General features: G+C 35.2%; 2 protein-coding genes across 2 annotated transcripts in view; one reads left to right on the forward strand and one right to left on the reverse strand.

The window, feature by feature from the left end:
* Window positions 1-12,761, forward strand: part of LOC110037026 (reticulon-like protein B16) — a 16,111-nt gene extending 3,350 nt beyond the window's left edge. The window contains exons 3-6 of the mRNA XM_020741593.1: window positions 4,875-5,055; window positions 5,636-5,777; window positions 5,883-5,952; window positions 12,348-12,761. Coding sequence (XP_020597252.1) covers window positions 4,875-5,055; window positions 5,636-5,777; window positions 5,883-5,952; window positions 12,348-12,517 — 563 coding nt within the window. The 3' untranslated portion in view covers window positions 12,518-12,761. The remainder of the gene's footprint in view (window positions 1-4,874; window positions 5,056-5,635; window positions 5,778-5,882; window positions 5,953-12,347) is intronic.
* Window positions 12,762-17,759: 4,998 nt separating this feature from the next.
* LOC110019815 overlaps window positions 17,760-21,973 on the reverse strand; it is a 29,677-nt gene continuing 25,463 nt past the window's right edge. The window contains exon 7 of the mRNA XM_020717657.1: window positions 17,760-17,953. Within this exon, the coding sequence (XP_020573316.1) occupies window positions 17,760-17,953 (194 nt within the window). The remainder of the gene's footprint in view (window positions 17,954-21,973) is intronic.

Raw genomic sequence — 21,973 nt, forward strand, 5'->3', positions numbered from 1 at the left:
AGAAGGGTATTTTTGATGTTTTGTTGCAGGTATGATGAATTATGGTCATTGGAGCAAAAAAATTCAAAAAAAAGTAAATTTGGAGCGAAAATGACAAAAATATGAAGATTTGAACTAGGGCGCCGACAATGAGAATTTCCCGAGACTCCAGATCAAATAATTTAGAAGGTCCGCCGATGACGCCCTCGAGGCCGCCGACGGCGAGGGCAGCGGTTATGTCCAACTAGGCTTTGGATGAGGACAAATTTTGAAGGGATGCTTAGGCAACTCTTGGGAAAACTCATCCACATCTTTAAAGAAAAGACTTTCGCCAAAAATAAAAAAAGGGTGTGTAGAGAGTTTAATTTAGGGTTAAATTGTGAGGAATTCTTCGAGAGATTATAAGAGTGAAGAGAAAGTGAGATTTCTTCCTCCTTGCTATTTCGAAGAAGAATTCTGTATGCTGAAAGAAAGAAAGAGATTCAGAGGAACTTCGAGGAGTTTGCTTGGGAAGGAATTAGAGATAAGTGTTATTTACTTGTTATAGTTTGTATGACTTTGCTTTTCTATATAAATTCCGAGTTTTGTCGTATATTCCCCATGAGTTCTGAGTAGTTTTCTCTGTCTTTCTTCTTGTATTGAGATTTGTGAAATGGTGATTTGATTTGGTTGAACCTTGAAAATATTAAAGAAGTTGTGATGATTTTTTCACTTCGATATTAATTTACTTTCAATCTGGCCAATTGATTTGTTAAAATATGTTGAGTTTTACAACTAAAGTGAAGATTACACTCAAGATTCAGAGATGTCAAAGCCCTTGAAAGTTGGGTGCAAATAAATAGGAAAATAAAATTATCGGGCGTAGAATTAAAGATTTTAGAGTGACAGACTAAAATCCTCAATTCGGTCCCATCATTTAGATGCTGAAGTGTAGATGTTAGCCCTCAGACGAGAAGAACGTGGGAGCTCCGAAGTGAGAGCCGATATCCTCCCAGCCTAGCCGCAGATTTAGTAACCAAGCATAAAATTAGTCAATGTTATTTATGCATGGACCAAAGAGTAAAAAATAGGTATGCTTCTATTTGGCACAATCCAATTTGAACTGATTCACTTTATCCATTCACTATAATTTCTTGATAAGGAGAATGATGCTTTCTTATATATTGAATTTCACATTAGAAAATTTATTAGTAGAATTAGTTATTTAAGAGTTATTAAAATTACATATTTATTTCAATTGTCTATTAGTGACAGATAAACAATTTGAACTATATTGTTGTGATTAAGTATTGATTTTATAAAATTTTAGTTCGTAGTCTCTAATATTACTCTCCGTGGGATCGATATCTAGGACTCCATTAGAGCCCTGTATTACTTGAGCGATACGTATACTTGCGTTGATAAGTGTGACTTTATCATTATTGAATATTTTATATATACATCTTTATCGAATCTATAACCGTTATCAAATTTTTGGTGCCGTTGCCGAGGAATTAAATCTTCTAACAACAATATTAAATTCTTGTATTTTTAAGCATATATAAAGTCGCTGTCAAGCGACAACATTTGAAATAGGATGACATGCAAGTCGAGGCGGAAGAAGATCAATTCAAAGGATTTTGGCCTGGAACAGAGAACCGTGGAGGGTGGCACTCCGGCAAGAGGCTGCATTCTATTGTGACGGTGCCTCTTGTTGTTGCAACATTTCACTCATAATTTGATTTAGGAGTAATGATGGTACGTGATAGGTGGAGAACAACAAGGAAGAGTATAAGGGACTGATTTTGACATCACAGAGTATTTGGGAGGGAGATAGATGGGGTGCTTCATGGTGACCCTAATTTATGCAAGACTTCGGTAAAACTTAAGACCATGGTTAGGGCAATTTAAGACGCATGCTTGAGATTTTGGATCGAGTTGCATAACATGAAAGAGTCAGGTGAAACGAAGTTGGCAGAGATTACGACGATTGATGAGCTACTTGAGGAGTTGTTGGGCTTTTGATATTCTCCAAGATTGACTTAGTTGGGGCATCAACTGGCTCGGATGTGGCTGAAGCATGTGCATAAGAATGCATTTCGAACTCGTGAGGGCCACTACGACTTTATAATTAAATGGAAATGATTGTCAGATGAGGATGTCAAATGGGAGCATATCAACTTGATCCAACAACAATTTTTTTTATCCACCTCGAGGACTATGTGTATTTTTGGTAGGGGAGTATTGTTATGCCAGTGTTTAAAGGCAATTTATTATTTTATTAGTCTTAGGGCAATCAATCTTTTATTTTTATTATTGTGAGGTATAAATAAAACTTATTATGTTTAGGGTTAGGGTATGCACGAGATTATGGTATAGATAGGTCATCTATCTCGAATTATAGGTGCTGGGAGAGATTGTCTACCTTTCGAATTGTAAGTATTTATCTTTATGTATTTGAGTTGTGTTATTATGTGTGAATGAATAAAAATATATATTTTACCCTAATTTTCATGAAAAAATTGTCTCCATTTGTATCAACATCAAGTGGACATTATTTGCTCATTTTGTACTAATGATAATTGGGGTACACAAGGAGCACCCAATCGTGTTACTCTAATGCTCAACACTTAGCTTTCATGATAAGTTGTTCGTACCTAATAATTTCTCCAATATTGGGTGTGAAATCTACAAACGATCATAGTTGTATTATTAAAGATGTGAGTGAAGACATGGATATATGTTAAATTTAAAATAATATGACCACATTTTAGATTATAGAGAAAATGAGTTTCAGAGTCATAAGTTTGTCTACCAATCAAGATTATGTGACTTCATAATTTTTTAGTTATTCAAAAGTATCTCCTAGGCCAACTAGGAATTTTTGATGTAAAACAATATTGATAGTGCTCATTCTCAACATGAAATATTCTAATAATTTTTGGTCATCAAATGTCTGTCGGGCTCATTTGCTACACAACTATTTCTTCAAGTCAAATTTATACACTTCTCTTATTATTTTCTCTTATTGCCCTTCCAATATCATGGATCCTGCCCCTCACTTATAATAAATGTCAAACTTTAGGCATAGATATGAGGTAATATTGCACATTTAGTTAGAATGTTTTCCCATGAAAATCCATTGTATTCTCTTTCTATTTTGTCTATTAACTTATTTTGACTTAGCACTTCTCTCTACAAGGGCTTAATAGTCTTATAAACCTTGAGCCATCAATGAAAATCGAAGTACTTGACCCTTAGGTTCAATCTACAATTGAAATTTGGATCTTGGTCTTGGCAATTTTCATGAGTAACTTTGAATCTAACATCTTCAAAGATACGGTGAAGGTTGAGATAGCTAAAACAAATTACTTGTCCGGTGAATCGAGAAAAGGGCATTTTAGAGTAATCGTTAGAATGATTACTTTTCATTATAACAACTTCAACACATAGAGAATCAACTTATCGTAATATTCCAAAGCACCTTTGAACAATTCCTTCTAGTTGTTCTTCTTGTCTATTCTACAGCGAAAGGTGATGACGCGGGTTGCTAGTGCTAAAAGTCATTGAAAAATTCCTAAGCTTTATTTCACTTAAGATAAAGCCTGGAGCCACGACATCAATAAAGGTTGAATAATTATTTTAGGTTTTAAGATTTGCTAAAGAAATTCTTAAATCCGTCAAACCCTACTTCCCAAATTTAACCAATAAAGAGATTGAAACAAGACTTGCTAAAATAGTAGGATTTAAAGTCTACTAAATTCTATTAGACTGGATTTAAGCTAAATCAAAGAAAGCCTAGGAACTCGACCCTTAGGTTCAATCTACAGTCGGAGCTAGGTCTTGGATACAATGAACGTTATGATGGCTAAAACAAATTACTTGGCTAGTGAATCGAGGAAAGGTCATTTTAGAGTAATCATTAGAATAATTATATCTCTTTCTAGTAGCTCCAACACACATAGAATCAAGTTATCATAATATTCCAAAGAATCTTTAAACAATTCCTTCGTGATGATCTAATCTATTCCTCCATAGCGAAATGTTAGCTCCAATACATAGAATCAAGTTATCATAATATTCCAAAGAATCTTTAAACAATTCCTTCTTGATGATCTAATCTATTCCTCCATAGCGAAATGTTAGCTCCAATACATAGAATCAAGTTATCATAATATCCCAAAGAATCTTTAAACAATTCCTTCTTGATGATTTAATCTATTCCTCCATAGTGAATGTTATCACGCAGTTTACTGGTGCAGAAGGTCATCTTGAATGTTATCACGCAGTTTACTGGTGCAGAAGGTCGTCTTCATAAGCTTTGTTGTACGAGACAAAAGCTTGGAGTCACACCATCACTAAAGGTTGAGTAATTATTTTAAGCTTTAAGATTTGCGAGAGAAATTCTTAAATCAAGCGAACCCTAGTAAAGGTTGTATTTATGTCATTTAACAAATCCCAAATTTAGCCAACAAGGAGATTGAAACAAGACTTGCTAAAACAGTAGGCTTTAAAGTCTCCTAAATTCTATTTGACAAGTGTTAAGCTAAATCTCACTTAAATCTTTCCTAAAAAAGGATACCACACAGGCCCTTACCGTTGTTATTTTCTAGTGGAATCATTTTAATGAAGGGGCATTTTCATACATAGTACAAAATTCTAATGTATTTACATATCTATCGCCTAAACTTTTATATTTACACACAAACCTTTAATATCACTTAACAAATAACACTCTTACCACTTTTTAAAAGTGAAATACATTTTTGTATGCATAGGTTTAAAGCGCCAAAGTGCTATATCTGTAAATATGAAAGATTAGTTATGAGATGCGTAAAATACATGAGAATTGTCCGCTACGTATGTAAATGTCCTTTTAATGAATAATATTGAATCTGATATCTTGCTCTTTTTAGCTGCTGATATCATGCTGTGGAAACGTTGGGGACTTTCAATTGTGGTTATTGTTGTTGCTACTGTTGCATGGCTTGTGTTTGAGAGATCAGGATTGTCATTCCTAACAATCTCCTCGGACGTTTTGCTGATTTTGATCATTCTTAGGTTTATTTGGGCCAACAGTGCTGGCATGCTTAACACGTAAGTGCCATAATGTCATTAAATTTGAGAAACAAAGCCAAAATAGTCCTCTGGCTTTTTGCAAGCGGTCATTTTAATCCTAGAATCTATAAAATATCAATTTAGACCCGGACTCTTTTAATATGGTAAACTATTTCAACTCTAATTTAAAGAGTTTGAAGACTAATTTGACACTTTTATGAACTCCGGGATTAAAATTGCCTAATGTAAATAACCATCATTCTTAGGTTTATTTGGGCCAACAGTGCTGGCATTCTTAACACGTAAGTGCTACACTGTCATTAAATTTGAGAAAAAAAGCCAAAGAGTCCTTTGGCTTTTTGCAAGGGGCCATTTTAATCCTAGAATCTATAAAGATGTTGATTTAGACCCAGATTCTTTTAATGTGGTGGACTATTTCAACCCAAATGCTAAGAGTTTGAAGTCTAATTTGATACTTTTATAAACTCCAGGATTAAAATTGCCTAATGTAAATAACCACGAGTCTATTTTAATACTATAGTCCATTAAAATTTTCTTAATAGTTTTATGGGGATGTCTATTATTAATAATTATTCTCTCTTCTAATTTCTGCGGGCAGATCTTTAAAACCTTTGCCTGAACTTGTTTTGTCTGAAGAAATGGTCAATAACGCTGCAGCTTCATTTCGTGTTAGAGTCAACAATATGTTGCTGGTGGCACATGATATTGCTCATGGGAAGGACTTCAGATCATTTTTTCAGGCAAGCAACAATCGACTTTTTGAACTGCGGGGGCTAAAGATGTGCACTTTCTGCGCGTGATTTTCAAACTAAATTTTTGTTTTTGCGCTCATAAACTTCGTGCAGGTTGTGGTCTTTCTCTGGTTGTTATCGGTTATGGGAAGCTTCTTCTCATTCATCACGCTTGCATATATTGGTATGCTTCCTTCTAATCTTAGTTGTTTAATTAATGGGGACATTTACATACATCCGCACAATTCTTATATATTTACATATCAAACAAGTAAAATTTCACATTTACGTACATGACACTCAAAATTTATCAACACTAAAAAAATACAACAATTACTAATATTTTAAAAGCAAAGCTATACCTTTTCATACATAAATTTATGACACCAAAGTGTTATAAATGTAAGGGGGCATTCAAATACATATTAGTATACTGTATATGACACGATTTTTATATATTTACATATCTAACGCCTAAACTTTCATATTTGCATGCATAATGTAAACTTTTGAGAATAAAACAATCTATGTTTCATTGATAAAAGAGGTGTGTATAAATACATATTACCAGATCCATATAAAATGAAATACTTAAATTCATAAATACATAAATATGGAAATAGGGGAAAATAAAGAAAACAAATAAAGCCTAATAATAGCTCCAACATTAATTAGGCTGATAATTCTAATACCCCCCCTTATAATTAGGCTGATAATTCTAATGTCTATCATTTTCAACTTAGATTTGAGGTCGTCAATCAACGATCGAGAAATATTTTTAGTGAGAATATTTGCTAATTGACTATTAGATGGAACAAATGGAATATAAATCTCTCCTGAATCATGCTTTTCCTTAATGAAGTGTCGGTCAATCTTTACATACTTGGTGTGATCATGATGAATCGAATTATGGGCGATACTGGTGACGGTTTTATTATCACAAAATAGCTGGAGAGGAGCAGAGATTGACAGACGTAATTCATGGAGCATGATGCATAATCAGAGAGCTTCATAGATACCCAGGGACATGGAGCGAAAGTCGGCTTCAACACTGTTCTGGGCCACAATAGACTATTTTTTGCTTTTCCACGTGACAAGATTTACCCACACGAATGAGCAATATCCTGAGGTTGATTGCTAATCATAGACATACTCGACCCAATCTGCATTTGTATAAACAACAATAGAACGAGAGGTAAAAAAAAAAAAAAAAAAAAAAAAAAAAAAAAAAAAAAAAAAAAACATATATGAGCTTGGTGTGCCTTATAAGTAGTAGAGGATTCTGTGTACATCTTTGAGATGATGCTCATATAGATCATGCATGAATTGACTCATAATACCTACTGCATGACAAATATCGGGGCGAGTATGGGTGAGGTAATTGAGTTTCCCAACAAGGCATTGGTAGTGAGTCTTATTCACTGGAACCGCATTGGGAGCATCAATTAATTTCTCATTGGAATGACCACCGGTTTGCATAGGAGTAGATTATTCTCTATTCAAACACATTTGTGTTGAGACATACAATTGCTTCGCGATGACTGAACAACTTCCATGCCTAAGAAGTACCGGAGTGATCTTGAGTCCATTTCAAATAAAATATCATTAATACCTTTCAAAGACTCCAATGCCGGTACATCATCACCTGTGAGCACAAATTGTCGACATAGACGATAAGTATTGCAATTTTGTCAATGGAGGAATGTCGAAAGAAGGAGTATGGTCTGATCGGGCTTGAGAAAAATCATGACCCATTAGCACTTTTGTGAGCTTGCCAAATTAGGCCCTTGAGAATTAGTTCAGTCCCTAAAGGAACTTTTGCAGTCGGCACACTTCCCGGAAGATAGTAGAGTCAAAAGTTGGAGGGAGACGCATGTAGACCTCCTCTGTGTGATCCCCATTTAGAAAATTATTTTTGACATCCAGTTGGAGCCATGTTCAATCCAAATTCACAACAAGGGAAAGTAAGATCTAAATGGTGTTTAATTTAGCAATCATAGCAAATGTCTCATCATAATCCACTTTGTATGTTTGTGATTATCCTTTGGCAATTAAGTGTTTCTTATTGCATTCAAAGGATCCATCCAAGTTTACCTTGTTGCTAAAAATCAAATGACACCCCACCCTACCAATATCTTACCTGGAGAAGATCTACAACATCCCATATATGATTCTATTGAAGGGCATTCATTTCATCAATTACTGCATGTTTCCAGAAAGGGTCAGCTAATGATGCTTCAATAATAGATGGGAGGTGATGATTCGTTAGGGCGGTGACAAATACTTCATAGATCAGTGACATACTGTGGAAAGAGATATTTTTCTATGGAATAAAGAGAGCTTGCCTGATTACATACCTCATCAGAGAACTTACCTCTTCATTCCCAGTGGTGTCAGTTATGTAGATGTCACTTGGAGTGGATTCCAGGTCTTGTAAATAGGTAGCGGGCTCCAGAGTGGGAACATGAGTGCGCCGAGTGTAGACACAGAATGGGAGGAGGTTCTGGCTGTTTGGTAGGTGGCGGATCCAGAGGGGCAGAGGGCTCCTCGGATATCGAGGTTGGTGAAATATCCATAAGGGTTAGATGTGGAATAGTATCTTAAAAATCAAGCTCCTCCTCAATTGAGGCAGTGACAGAGAATTAGGGAACAATTTCAAAAAAAGAGACATCGACACTTACATAGAGTTTATTTGTGTTAGGATCAAGACATCGATGACCTTTTTGAGTAGCAAAAATCTCCAAGGAAGACACATTTTATAGACATGTGATCAAACTTACTTTGATTAGGGGTAGTGTTCCAAACAAAGGTTGTGCACCCAAAAAATTTGGGTTCAAGAGTGTTGAAGAGCTGATTGGTAAGGAAACATGACATCAATATGACTAATGAAGTTCCAAAGTTATGCGTGTTTTGAGAATTTGATTGATGATATAGGTGGTAGTAAGCACATCATTCCAGAACCTTTTTGAGACATTATATTGAAACATAATGGAGCAAACTACTTTAATAAAATATCAGTTTTTTCTCTTGGTTATTTCTTGGTCCCTCGTCACGTGGTTCAACTTATCGTACGCCTTGAAACCTGTGCTCGTATCTTATTTTCGATGCAAACTTATTCTTAAGGACTCTATCAAATATATGATAAAGAAAATGACTCAAGCTGCAGAGAGGGTTAACACATGTTAAATCATGCAACACATATGAGCCATGCTTGATGAGAGGAGCTTAATAGCGCCTGCAGAGAGAAGTTAGCATTAAAATTATTACTTGCTCCTTCCTGTTATATGTGCGTATGTTTTAGACATAACTCCCTACAAGAAAATCGACCTGATATTCTATTGCACATATCTCAAACTCGGTAAACATGCAAACATAGCAAAAACACAATCAAAATGACGCCTGACTAGGGCAACCAATAAACAAAGAACAATAACTAGGGTGTTCGAAATATTAACTAGCGTCCTAATCCCAACATAACACACAATCTAGCGCATGTGTTCTAATGACAACATCTAGTATGCATGACTAGCAAAAGTTCTACCGATGCCTTAACGGGGTCGCCATATTCCGACCCCGTCCTAAGGATCCCAAGGATTCTAAGCGATGCCACTAAATGTAGGTTTTGAGAGCTTTAAAAGGTTCGATCTTATATATGGTCTACGCTAAGGATGCAACTAATTCAAAATAGATTTTGAACATCATGATGCATATATAATAAAAATATAATGATTTTTATATTTTTGAAATAATTTCTAAGGGAAGAAAAGCCTAAGTGTCAGTTATTAGACTCATTAAAATCTTACCATGACATACGTTTGTCGATCATGGTATGATAGTTGGTATTGCCCCACCAAGACGGGCTATACTCGCTAACATACTTTGACCGATGAAAGGTCACACAGCTAATGAGCCAGCTTTATCACAGAGACAATTGGGAGAACACACATACAAATGTGGAAGATTTGGTGCATTATGAGCGTCTTATCGGGGTAGGAACGATCAAAAGAATGAGTGTGCCGAAGCAATGACTTAGGAATGAGTGTGCCGCGGAGAAAGTGACTCAGAGAGGTGAGTGTGTTGAGGAGCAGTGACTTGAAAGGTTGTGTGCCGAAGAGACAGTGACTCAGAAGAGTGAATGTGTCAGGAAGTAGTGACTCGAAAATGTGAGTATGTCGAGGAGTCAGTGACTCGAATGCAAACCACAAACATATGAGATGCAAACACCGAAACATGTGAAATGCAAACACACATCTCGATTTGAATGCTATTGAATCGCACAAGGAACCCAAACAATATGAGTGTCATTTCTAGGTAAAATTGACATTTCGGACGCGCTCGCACAATCAGTTTCTTCATCCGAGGTCATTTGGACAAACTCATCGATGATGAAGGTAAAATATCTCAATTTGCGCGCAACATGGAGAACGAGATCTGTTGGTCCGAACGAAGCCGTTCAATAGACAAAATGCAAACCTGCCTTTACTCAAGAAGCAGCTAGAGTTCGGGAGAACGAATTCGACCGTGTGTCCATCAACACATACCAGAATGTCTAGAACTACTGAACAGTGCAAAACAAACAATGAGAAGTCCCGAGTCATTCAAGTGGACACCCAATAGCGTGACATCAAAAATTGATGCCAACAACGATGATGTTTAGCGAATTAGCAAATCTCACATTTGAAGTTAACAATATTTGTATCAGTAAATATAGACGGATGCACTTGTTTTAAATGCTTAAAATTGGGATGAACCAAACAATAATGCAACAACATAATATGACATTCAGTGGATTGAGAAAGACTGCAACTACTGGGAGAAGTGTCATTGTTGTCCGTTCCTTTCTCTTGAAAGAAGTAGAGCCAAACTACTCTTGTAGTAGTTCCAATCATCCTCTCCGAACTATGATCCAGAAATTCACAAACATCAGGAGAAAAATTAGTAACAGAGGGACATGTAACACAAATTCTAGAGTTAATTGGTTGTTAACATAACCAACACTTTTCCAGCAATAGAGTTACATGAGCCATCAACAAATTTAACTACATCTTTCCCAGAGCATGGATAATATATTGAGAAAGCTTGAAAACATTAATTCATGTGGTCCGTGACACTTGAGTCAATCATCCATGGATTAAAAAAAGAAGTGAGTGCCATAGGGATGATACCTTGACGTACGTGAGAGGTTGACGGGTCGGAAGTAATTGATTAAATCCAAACAACTTGATTAATTGCTCCATGACTCTTAAGAGAGTCGGGTGATTCTAGAGTGTTCCGATTGGAAGCCGATTGTACCATAGTAGCTTCAAATGTCGTGGTAGGGAGACTCTTGACAGAGGAGGATATAGCTGAAGGTTTGTATGCTGTTTCTCATGGAATTTCCAACTCTTTTCTCGAGTATGGTTGGGTTTTCGTGTTTTTTGACCAATAATCTACTAGTTTTAATCGATATATCTCTAACAATTTTTCATATTTTCATCATACTTGTGTCAAGTTTTTTTTTCAATTATTGAATTAAACAATTTTTATATGAACGGGCACAAAATTATTCATTGTACAACAATTTTTATATGAACGGGCACAAAATTATTCATGCACGGCCATGGCACAAGATGATGTTTTTATATATTCTGAGTTCACATGGTGAATTCTATTTGAAGGAATATTTTATTTAAGCCGTCAAATACAATTGGAAGATTTACATACACACCCCTTAATTCTCATTTATTTTCACATCTAACAGCAATTAGCCACCTTGTTTTTACACTAAAAAGTGCATTTCAATTTTAAGTGTTATTTTTGACATGATATGTTGGGTGGTATGAATGTAAAAAAGTAAAATTTAGGTGATAGATATGCTAATACATAGGAATTGTTTGGCATGTATATGATTTTAATTGTTTGAATGTTATGTATGTATAAACTTTTGGTGTTAAATATGTAAACATAGGGCTGTCAAAAAGCCTCTTTGTTCGCGAACAATTCGTGTTCGGTCCGTCAATGAGTTCGTGCTCGATTCGTTCGATAAGTAAACGAGACGAACATGAACAAAATTTTTTCGTTCAGTTAGTTAAACGAACCAAACATGAACAGTGATGCGTTCGTTCGTGTTCGAATTATAAAATAATTTAAAATAATTATATATATATATAATTTATGATATTTTAAAAAATTAAATTTATATAATTAATATAATATATTATTTATATATATTAATATTAGGGATCTCAAACTGGCTCGTCGTTCACGAACAACTCGTGTTCGGCTCGTTCTTTAAGAAACAAACACGAACAGTGACTTCACGAGCAATTTCGAACATGAGTTTATTTCAAACAAATTAAATTTCAAATGAACCGAACACGAACACGGACACAAGCTCTGTTCGTTCGTGTTCGGTTCGTTTACACCCCTATGCAAATACATAAGAATTGTGTCTTGTTCTTTTTTATAATTTGAACTGTTCGTTGTTTAGAAAACTAGAATCTAGAGCAATTTTTTGAACTATATAACATGTATATTTGCATATATACCATTGATCAAACCCTTTGAAATTTGATGAACAATGAATAAACATTGATACAGGTACTATATTGTTGATGATTGTTCCTGCCATCTACAATAAGTATCAGGAGCATGTGGACAGATGTGCTGCTTTAGTTCACCAAAGCTTCCGGAAACATTACAAAATTGTTGATGAGAATCTTCTTCGTCGTCTTCCAACCCGCCGCATTCCCAGGGATAAAATTGACTAATTGTTTTTTTTAAGGGGTGGTATTTGAGAATATCACTTTACATATGTGTGCTATCCGTCTCTGTAGACATCGAACCCGGGTCAGAGGGGACTTAGGACTGACAACGCAGTTGCCTACTAACTTGCCACCTAAGAGTCGCACATAAAGTGGTGTTTAGGTGGTATGTATATAAATGTGTAGTAGTCGGGTGGTATGTTCTGATGACACTTTGTTTGTAACTCGTAGGCCATGAACTAGGCTTTAATGTTATGGTCCAACTAATTATGGTAAAAGTTGGTATTTTTGCAATTTATTTTTCTTATGTTTAATGGCATTCTATACATTTTTTTTTTGTGAAATTATTACGGGTAGATTAGATGTTTAAAAAGCTATTATAAGTATTATGGATTACCAGTAGGGGTGTAAATAAGTCGAACACAAGCGAGCCCAGACACAACTCGTGTTCGGCGCATTAAAATATATTAATATTCTTGTTCGGCCCGTTTATATTTCGAACATGAAAAGTGTCGAGATATTTTTTTAAAGAAAGAGATTAGTGTGAGAGTCGAAATTTTTCGCTCATCTATATTTGTAGGCTAATATATTAATGGATTTTTTTGAGTGGTATATCATCAATCATCTATTTTTGAGGGCGTGTGAGAGCAGCAATGTACTCATTTTATTATATTTAGATTTTGTTTGGGGCAGCTGTAGTTTTTTGAATAATCTACTGATAAGTTGATTAAAAATAATATATATATATATCTCCAACGGTCTACACGATTTGAGAAGCCCTTGCCGACTTTCTTCTGCTCGAAGTCCTAAACCCTAGATGAGCCTAACACTAAAATTAAATATTATAAATTATAATTAAAAAAAATTATTTTAAATACAAAATCTATCATATTTTAAAAAGTTATATCCTATAAATTAATAAGTTATATTATATAATAAACTATTAAGAATAATATATTACTGTTAGATATATAAATATCATGGGAAGAGACACGACTCTTCATTTAGGATAATTTAGTTAATTAATTAAAGCGAAAGGATGTGGTGTCTATTGAGAAGAGACATGACCCTCTTCTTTTCAATTAATGAATTACTATTAAAATAGATGACAGTGGACAACATAAATGAAAAACTAACATTTTACCATTTGGCCCACGTAATACTAAATAGTGCATAACATACTGCACAACATGTAAGTTAAAATCCTTCTTTATATTAGTAAAATCATAAATCATCAATAAGTATGAAATTAATATGAATTATGGTGGTTGTGTATCAATTTATCGACACAGTTTCTTCCATGTATCATAATATCAATTACATACTTAACATAATGAGAAATAACTTCATGATCCCATAATGTCTATTAAAAAACAAATCTTGTTAAACATCACACAACATAAAGTGAACACTAGCGATAAAAATAAGATACATAAATATCAGAAACAATAAACTGAGCTCAAAGCGTCAAACATAAAGAGCACTAAACATAAAACTAATAAAGGGTTTCGGGAATGCCAATTCTCACAACATGTTCGGTTAATGTCTGTGGTGGCAACCCTTTCGTTAATAGATCTACAGTCATAAGATTGATGCTAATATGTTTAATTGACACCCTATGTTTCTGAACTTCTTCTTTAATGGTAAAGTACTTTAATTCCATATGTTTAACACCTTTGGAATACCTGTCGTTTTTATAAAAGAAGACTGCTGTGGAGTTATCACAGTAAATTTTCAGCGGCTTGATAATACTTTCGACAATTTCAAGTCCTGAAATCGCAGTCATAATCCCTGAATTGTAGCTTCAAAGCATGCCACAAATTCAGCTTTCATAGTGGATGCAACAATGATGGATGATGGACTGCTTCACACTTTTCCATGAGATTGCTCCTTCAGCCAATAAGAATAGATAGTCAGATGTTGATTTTCTGGTATCAACACAACCAACAAAATTTTAATCTGAATATCCTATCACTTCAAGATCATTAGATTTTTTAGAAGCGAGCATGTGGTCCATTGTTCCTTGCACGTACCTCAAACTTTCTTTGCAGCTTTCCAATGATCTATTCCTGGATTACTTTGATACCTGCCCAATATCCCGACAACAAAGCTAATGTCTGGCCTGGTACAAGTCTGAGCATGCATTAAGCTTCCAACAATAGATGCATAAGAAATTTCTTTCATTTGTTTACGTTCCAAATCATTCTTTGGATACTGCATGAGACTGAATTTATCTCCTTTTTGAATTGGAGCAACACTTGCAGAGCACTCTTCCATATTGAATCTCTTAAAAACTTTATCGACATATGCTTTCTGAGACAATCCTAACAATCATTGTGATCTTTCAAGAAATATTTCAATTCTAATCACATAGGATGCCTCACCCATATCTTTCATATCAAAGTTCTTAAAGAGAAAATTCTTGGTTTCATACAATAAACTAAGATTATTAGTAGCCAACAAGATATCATCAACATACAGAATGAGAAATATGATCTTGCTCCAACTAACCTTTAGATATATACACCGATCAACAGTGTTTTTTTTAAATCCAAGGGAATTGATGGTATCATTGAACTTAAGATACCATTGTCGTGAAGCTTGCTTAAGTCCGTATATTGATTTCTTAAGTTTACACACCATATTTCAGGTTGACTCATGTAGACATCTTTATCTAAATTCCCATTCAAAAAGGCAGTTTTCACATTCATTTGGTGTAACTCCAAATCATAATGAGCTACTAGTGTCATGATAATTCTAAATAAATTTTTCTTAGAAGCTGGAGAAAATGGTTTTTTATAGTCGATGCCATCTTTCTGTGTGAAACCTTTAACAACAAGTCTGACTTTATATTGTTCAATATTGTCATTTGAGTCGCGCTTGGTCTTAAAGACCCAGTTACATCAGACTCTTTTACAACCTTCAGGCAATTCAACAACATCCCAAACTTTATTGTGATCCATCGATTTCAACTCCTCATTCATTGCATCTAACCATTTAGAAGAATTTGCACTTTCGATGGTTTGTGAAAATGAAACTGGATCTTCATTGACTCTCAAGTCAAATTTAAACTCATGTAGATAAACCACATAATCATCAGAAGTAGCAGGCCTTCTTTGTCTTTGAGACATTCTAGGTACAACTTCATTTGGTTCATCTAATGTAGGTTCATTAGTGTTAGTTTCATTATGGGGTGTTTGATCATTTATCTGTTGTTCCTGTAAGTTGTTAGACTGTTTAACAACTATAGGAATAACAACTTGAGAAGAAATTTTAGGTAAAGAAACTTGAACCTTAATTTCTTAGATTTTCACTTTACGTGATTCCAAACTCCCACTAACTTCACCATTTTCGATGAACTTAGCATTTTCAGCTTCAATAATTCTCGTACTGTGGTTAGGACAATAAAATCTATACGCTTTCAATTTTTCTGGATAACCAATGAAGAAACCACTGGTTTTTCTTAAGTCCAGTTTCTTTTCATGTGGAGTATAAATCCTTATTTCCGCTGGGCAACCCCAAACATGCAGGTGCCTTAAACTAGTTTTCATTCCCGTCAACAGTTCAAAGGGAGTCTTTGGAACCACCTTACTAGGAATCTTGTTTAACAAATATGCAGCGGTCTTTAAAGCATGCATCCACAATGATAAGGGTAAAGAAGAATTGTTAATCATACTCCTAACCATTTCCATCAGAGTACGGTTTCGCCTTTCTGCAACACCATTTTGTGATGGTGTTCTTGGTATAGTATACTGAGCACATATGCCATTAGTTTGAAGAAATTTAGCAAATGGACCCAGATTCATTGTACCTTCCATAATATTTACAACCTCTATCAGACTTGATAATTTGCATTTTTCTGTCTAATTATCTCTCAATCTCAGATATAAACACCTTTACGACATATAGTGATTAAGATTTTTCATCCAATAAGTAGACATACCCATAAAGTGAAAAGCCATCGATAAAGGTGATAAATTTTTTTTTTCCACCAAAAGATAAAACATCAAAAGGTCCACAAACATTTGTGTGCGTATAATTTCAAGGAGCTGTGTGCTTCTTGTGGCAACTTTCTTAAGTGTGTGTGTTTTGTATGTTTTCCCTTAATGCAATCCACACAAATGTCAAGATCTGTGAAATCCAAATCATTAAGGATTTCATTCTTTATTAATCTTTTTATTCTTTCTTTGGATATATGACCCAAACGTTTATGTCACAAATAAGCTGAATTTTCATTCATAAAACCGTGTTTAGTAACGCTTATACCACCCAACTTTTAAGATGATTGTTTTTAAATAAACTGAAACATCTCTTCCCAAATTTAAAAGAGTATTCAACATAATCAAATTTATAAAATGAAATCAAATTATGAGAAATAGAAGGAAAAAAAGTGTTTGAAAAAGGTCTAAATGATGCCCAATATCTAAAATCAATCGATAGGTTTCAATGGCTTCAACTGGAGCTTTGACTCGGTTTCCCATGAAAATAAACTTTTCATTTTGGTTTATGGTTTGGGTTGTAAGGAATCTCTGCATCGTATTAGAAACATGAGTGGTACAAGTATATAAGGAACTTCTGCCAAATTTGATTCAAAACATACATAAGTACAAGATTTACCTTTCTTTTCGAATTAGTCTTTGCACTTTTGACCTCATTTTGATAGTGTCTAGCCTTTCTACAAAAATGACACTTAATTTCTTTATGTTCCCCTTTGTAGATTGGAGCATACGATACATTACTCTTTAGTGGTCCTTGCTTGCGCTTTCCATTTTTCTTTCCATATTTCTTTACAGCTCTTCTTTGATGACCCATGAGATTAATGAAGTGATTTCCTCCTTTCATAGGTCCTGCTTCCTCTTGAATGAACATACATTACAGTTCATTCATAGTCCACTTATTTTTCATAATACTATAATTCATGTGAAATGAACCATACTCAGGAGGCAAGGAGTTAATGATAAACTGCATAAGAAAATTTTCATTCACTTCCATTCCCAGAGTCCTAAGTCTTGCTTCTATGTTCGTCATTTCAACGACATGCTCATGCATAGTACGAGAACCATCAAATTTCATGTTAATTAACATACTTAATAATTTTCTATCAAGAGATTTATCAGTAGTCAAACTAAGAACATTCCTCAGAAAATTTCATGAATTCCTTAGCATTTTTAGTGTTAGAAAATATACACTTTATGTTGTTTGCTATAGTCAATCATAGAAACATTATGCTTAATTTGTTTGATTTCTCTCAAGTTTTATAGAAAGATTTTTGCTCATCACTGCTCAAATTAGTAGGAGCAGGGGGCTTCTTAGTTGTGAGTGCTAAATCAAGATCCAAAACACCAAGGTGAAACTGGACTTGCTCACGCCATTCAGAGAAATTAAGCCCATTGAATTTCTGAGCAGATGTAGTTTGCAAATGAAGAGAAACATGAGTAGATACTGCAAATAAATAAAACATGCTCATACATCAACACTTTGAACATTAAACTTAAATAGATATTCATGTCCAATCATATTAAATTAAAACTTTAGAAGTGTATTGAAAATCTCCTTTGGGTGGTATAACATTATACAATAACAAACATAATTGATACTTGAATTGTTAGTTTCATATAATTGTCATTTGTTTATACTTAAATTAGACATGCATATTATCTTTGGATATATAAACATATCTAACCAAGTATATAAATATGTCACAATCATATTCAAAAAAATATAAAACAAATAATCAACATTTGGGTGATCCACAAATATTTTATAATCAATGAATTTCAATATACTCATAATTAAATACAAAATTATTTCATAATAAACATCACATACCTATGAGTGATTGAATTTCCTATGAGTAATTGAATTAATTTAATTTGACGTCTATTCAACATACTAATTTGGCCACTTTGGTGACTAACAAATTAAAACATAATATAAACATCAAATAAACAATAATATCTCAATAACTAATTAAAGCGAAAGAATACGATGATTTTTGGGAAAAAAATATTTATCCGTTATTAATCATCATCCATCATGATGATTATTGACCAATAGGATTAATGATAATTTAATTAATTAATTAAAACGAAAGAATACGATGATTTTTGGGAAAAGACATGACTCTTCATTTAGGATAATTGAACTAATTAATTAAAGCGAAAGAATACGATGACTTTTGGGAAAAAGACATGACTATTCATTTAAGATAATTAAATTAATTGATTAAAGCGAAATGATGCGGTGTCTATTGGGAAGAGACATGACCCACTTCTTTTTAATTAATGAATTACTTTTAAAATAAATGACAGTGAACCACATAAATGAAAAACTAAAAACAAGTTATATTGCTAATTTAATATACTATATATAACAAAAATAAACCTAAACCTACCGGCCTCCCCTTCCCCTCTCGAAATTTTTTGAGTTCGGCCGCCCTCCCTCTTCTGAGTCTTCACCTTCTCCTCTAAAAATCGCAAAAGGGCTTAGGGTTTGCCATATGTGTGCGTTTTCTAATCTTTACTTCTATTTTTCCTCGGATAGTCAGCATTGCCTCGATTGCTCGGTATTCTTGCTTGGTTGGTTGCTTGTTCGACTACCGAGTGCTATCTTTCAGTATCTTCTCTCTAATATTTCATATTTATCCTCAGATTTGCCTCTTAGTTGAAATTTTCTTAAATTTATTCAAATTTTTTGAGTGAAACCTAGTTTTTGGGAGCGAAATCTTGCATATTTGATCTCTTCTGCTCCCAGAGAATGGTGGACTGAAGACATCTGATCTTAAGATCGGTCTCTTTTGCTCCATTATCCATGACGCTCTCCAATAAGAAAAAAATGGCTCCTTTCTGCTCTGATTGGGGAAGCAATTCATGTTTTTGTATGAAAACAACTCTAGATGAAGTTAATTCAACGCAAAATTTGAGTAAATATGAACATGAAGCAAAGGCTTTGAGTTGCAGAGGTAAATAATTCACGGTGGAGGACTCATATTTGAAGAAAAATGCAATGCGCTAGTGGATGACAGTTCAGGAGATGACATTGTAGCATGTGTATTGGTCTCCAAGTGGAAGATTGTTGCGTTGGAGATCGATCTCCAGCTCCCGCCTCCTCTATTTCGCGAAGTTCGCGACCAGTTCGTGAAGAGTCACGCCTCCCGCCTCTTCAGTCGCGTGCCAACAGTTCCCGCCTTTCTCTGACGCGAAGCGAAGCATCCCTTCGTTCTTTCTTGTTCGAGATAAAATGTATTGTGATACGACTCTCATTTAGTTTTAAGAAGTCACGGTGTTCTTCTTCAGTTTTCCCCGCGATAGAGGAAGGTTTCCTCGGGATAGAGGAAAGAAGTTGCAAGCAGTAGTTCCTTGCGGTGAAAGAAGAAGAATATTGTTCTCCATTGACTTCTTCTTGGTGGCTTGTGGCAGAAGAGAAATTGAGTTTATTTCTCTTGTAATTTTTTTTTCTTCGATGTATCTCGGTGTAGAGTTTATTTGGTGTAGAGAAAGAAGAACAAAGATAGAAGAAAAGAGAGCAACGAAGTGAGAGTGAGGGATTCCTCTTGTAAGTCGAGGTGATCGACTGGTGTAAATTCCTCAAATAGTAAAATCCTCTGCAATTCCGTGAACGTAGGCAATTTGCCCAACCACGTAAATCTGTGTGTTCAGCTGTGGTGTTAGTGTTTTCTAGTGTAAATTTTTCGTTGTATTTATCGCTTCATCGACCGTTCTCTTGTTTTATATCTATAGATCTCACCGCAACAACAAAAGCAATAGCCTTCAAAGCAAAAGAAGGTCGGACAACAACAGATAAGAATATCTAACAACTCAGCATAGTATCAAGCAAACCAGCGACAAATAGGGCAAACAAGCGAGAAAGCCAAGCAACAAGCAGGAAAACCACGAGATCCAGCAAGAAAACCGGGCATCCAAGAAAAAAAACAGAGCAGCCAACAAGTACTTCAAGCAAACCAGCAAAACTATTAGACAAACGAACAAGAATATCGGGCAACCAGCAAGAATACCGAGCAATCAGTAGTAAAATCGACCAAATCAGCAAGAAAATCGAGTGGAACAACAAGAAAGCAAAAAGGTTGAGCAAGAAATTAAGCAAGCAAACGACAAAACCAAGGAAACAAGCAAAAGTCAGAGCCCCTTCTTCCTCCTTAGCCAGCTCTCTCACGAGATGGAGAGGCAGTGAATCTTGCTGGCAGTGCCGGTGAGACTGTCCGGCGGTGGACCGAGGAAGGAGGAGGACTTCGAGCAGAAGAAGAAGGTCGGCAAGGGCTTCTCAAGTCGTGAAGACCGTTGGAGAGGGGATCGGCCGTATGAGTCGTTACAGATTTTTTAGTTATCTTTTTTTTTTTTAAGAAAAAAATTTAAATTTTAAGTTATATGGTTCGATTTATGTGTCATTTGTCCGTGCACGAAACAATAATAATATAAGCGTTTTTTCGAGGTAAAATCGACATTCTGAACACACTTGTGCGGTTCGTTTCATCACCGTGATCATCTGGACAAATTTATCGACGATCAGATAAATTTGAGTTCGACCTGCACACAATACGACAAATATGATTCGTCGAGCCAATCAGAGTGGTAAGTAAACATCACGACTCAAAAGGAGTTGACATTATAGGTTGCTAGTGAATTGATGATGATGAAATCCACTACAATTGTAAATTGACTTTCGCCTTATCCCCAGATGTTAGATAAGGGCAGCGTACCTATGTTTTATTTCCATTCCCCTAAAAAATCGTAGAGTGGCCTAGATGTTGCAGAGAGCTGAGTGATGATGACATCTTTGTAAGGATTTCTCTTAGGGCATTGATCCTCATCATTGAAGCAGGTTGATGGATGTTGTGTGGCGCATTATTGAAGCAAGTATGTCGTGCATGATTCTCCCAAGTGAAGCCTTACTTGACGGGCGGCCTCATTTCATTCTCCCTCGAAGATGGCAGGCTTGATGCTTGCAATGTGTATGGCTTGAACTCGACTGAGTTCATTGAAAGCTCCCTCTGTTGAGGTTTTTCCTTGCCGCTGGGTGATCGCTTTAGGCGCCGCAACATTTTTTAGCTTTTCGGTTTTGATCAATTCCTCAATCAGATTATGAAGGTGTCAGCACTCATACCTGTTGTGTTCGTGGTCTTGGAAATACACACAGTATCTCCCAGAATCTTGGAGTTGCACCCTCCTTGCTTTCACTGGTGATACCTTTTTGAAATACTCTTTATTCTGGATGCTTTTTACTACTTTGACCATTGACTCTCGGAAGAGTTGGTTGGGGAAGTTCATGAGTCATGGGTGATCCCCTCTCGTGGTGATGCTTCTGTCGTCACTTGATGTATCACACATGAATTTCTCGGGGGTGGTTCTTCCTACCTAGCACCTAATTATTCGAAGATGGTCACATGTCTTCAAAACAAGCATTGCTCGGCGGGTGAGGGTAGCATATCAGTCATGACAGTTGCGC

The sequence above is a fragment of the Phalaenopsis equestris genome, unplaced genomic scaffold (assembly GCF_001263595.1).
Source record: "Phalaenopsis equestris unplaced genomic scaffold, ASM126359v1 Scaffold000002, whole genome shotgun sequence".
NCBI lineage: Eukaryota > Viridiplantae > Streptophyta > Magnoliopsida > Asparagales > Orchidaceae > Phalaenopsis > Phalaenopsis equestris.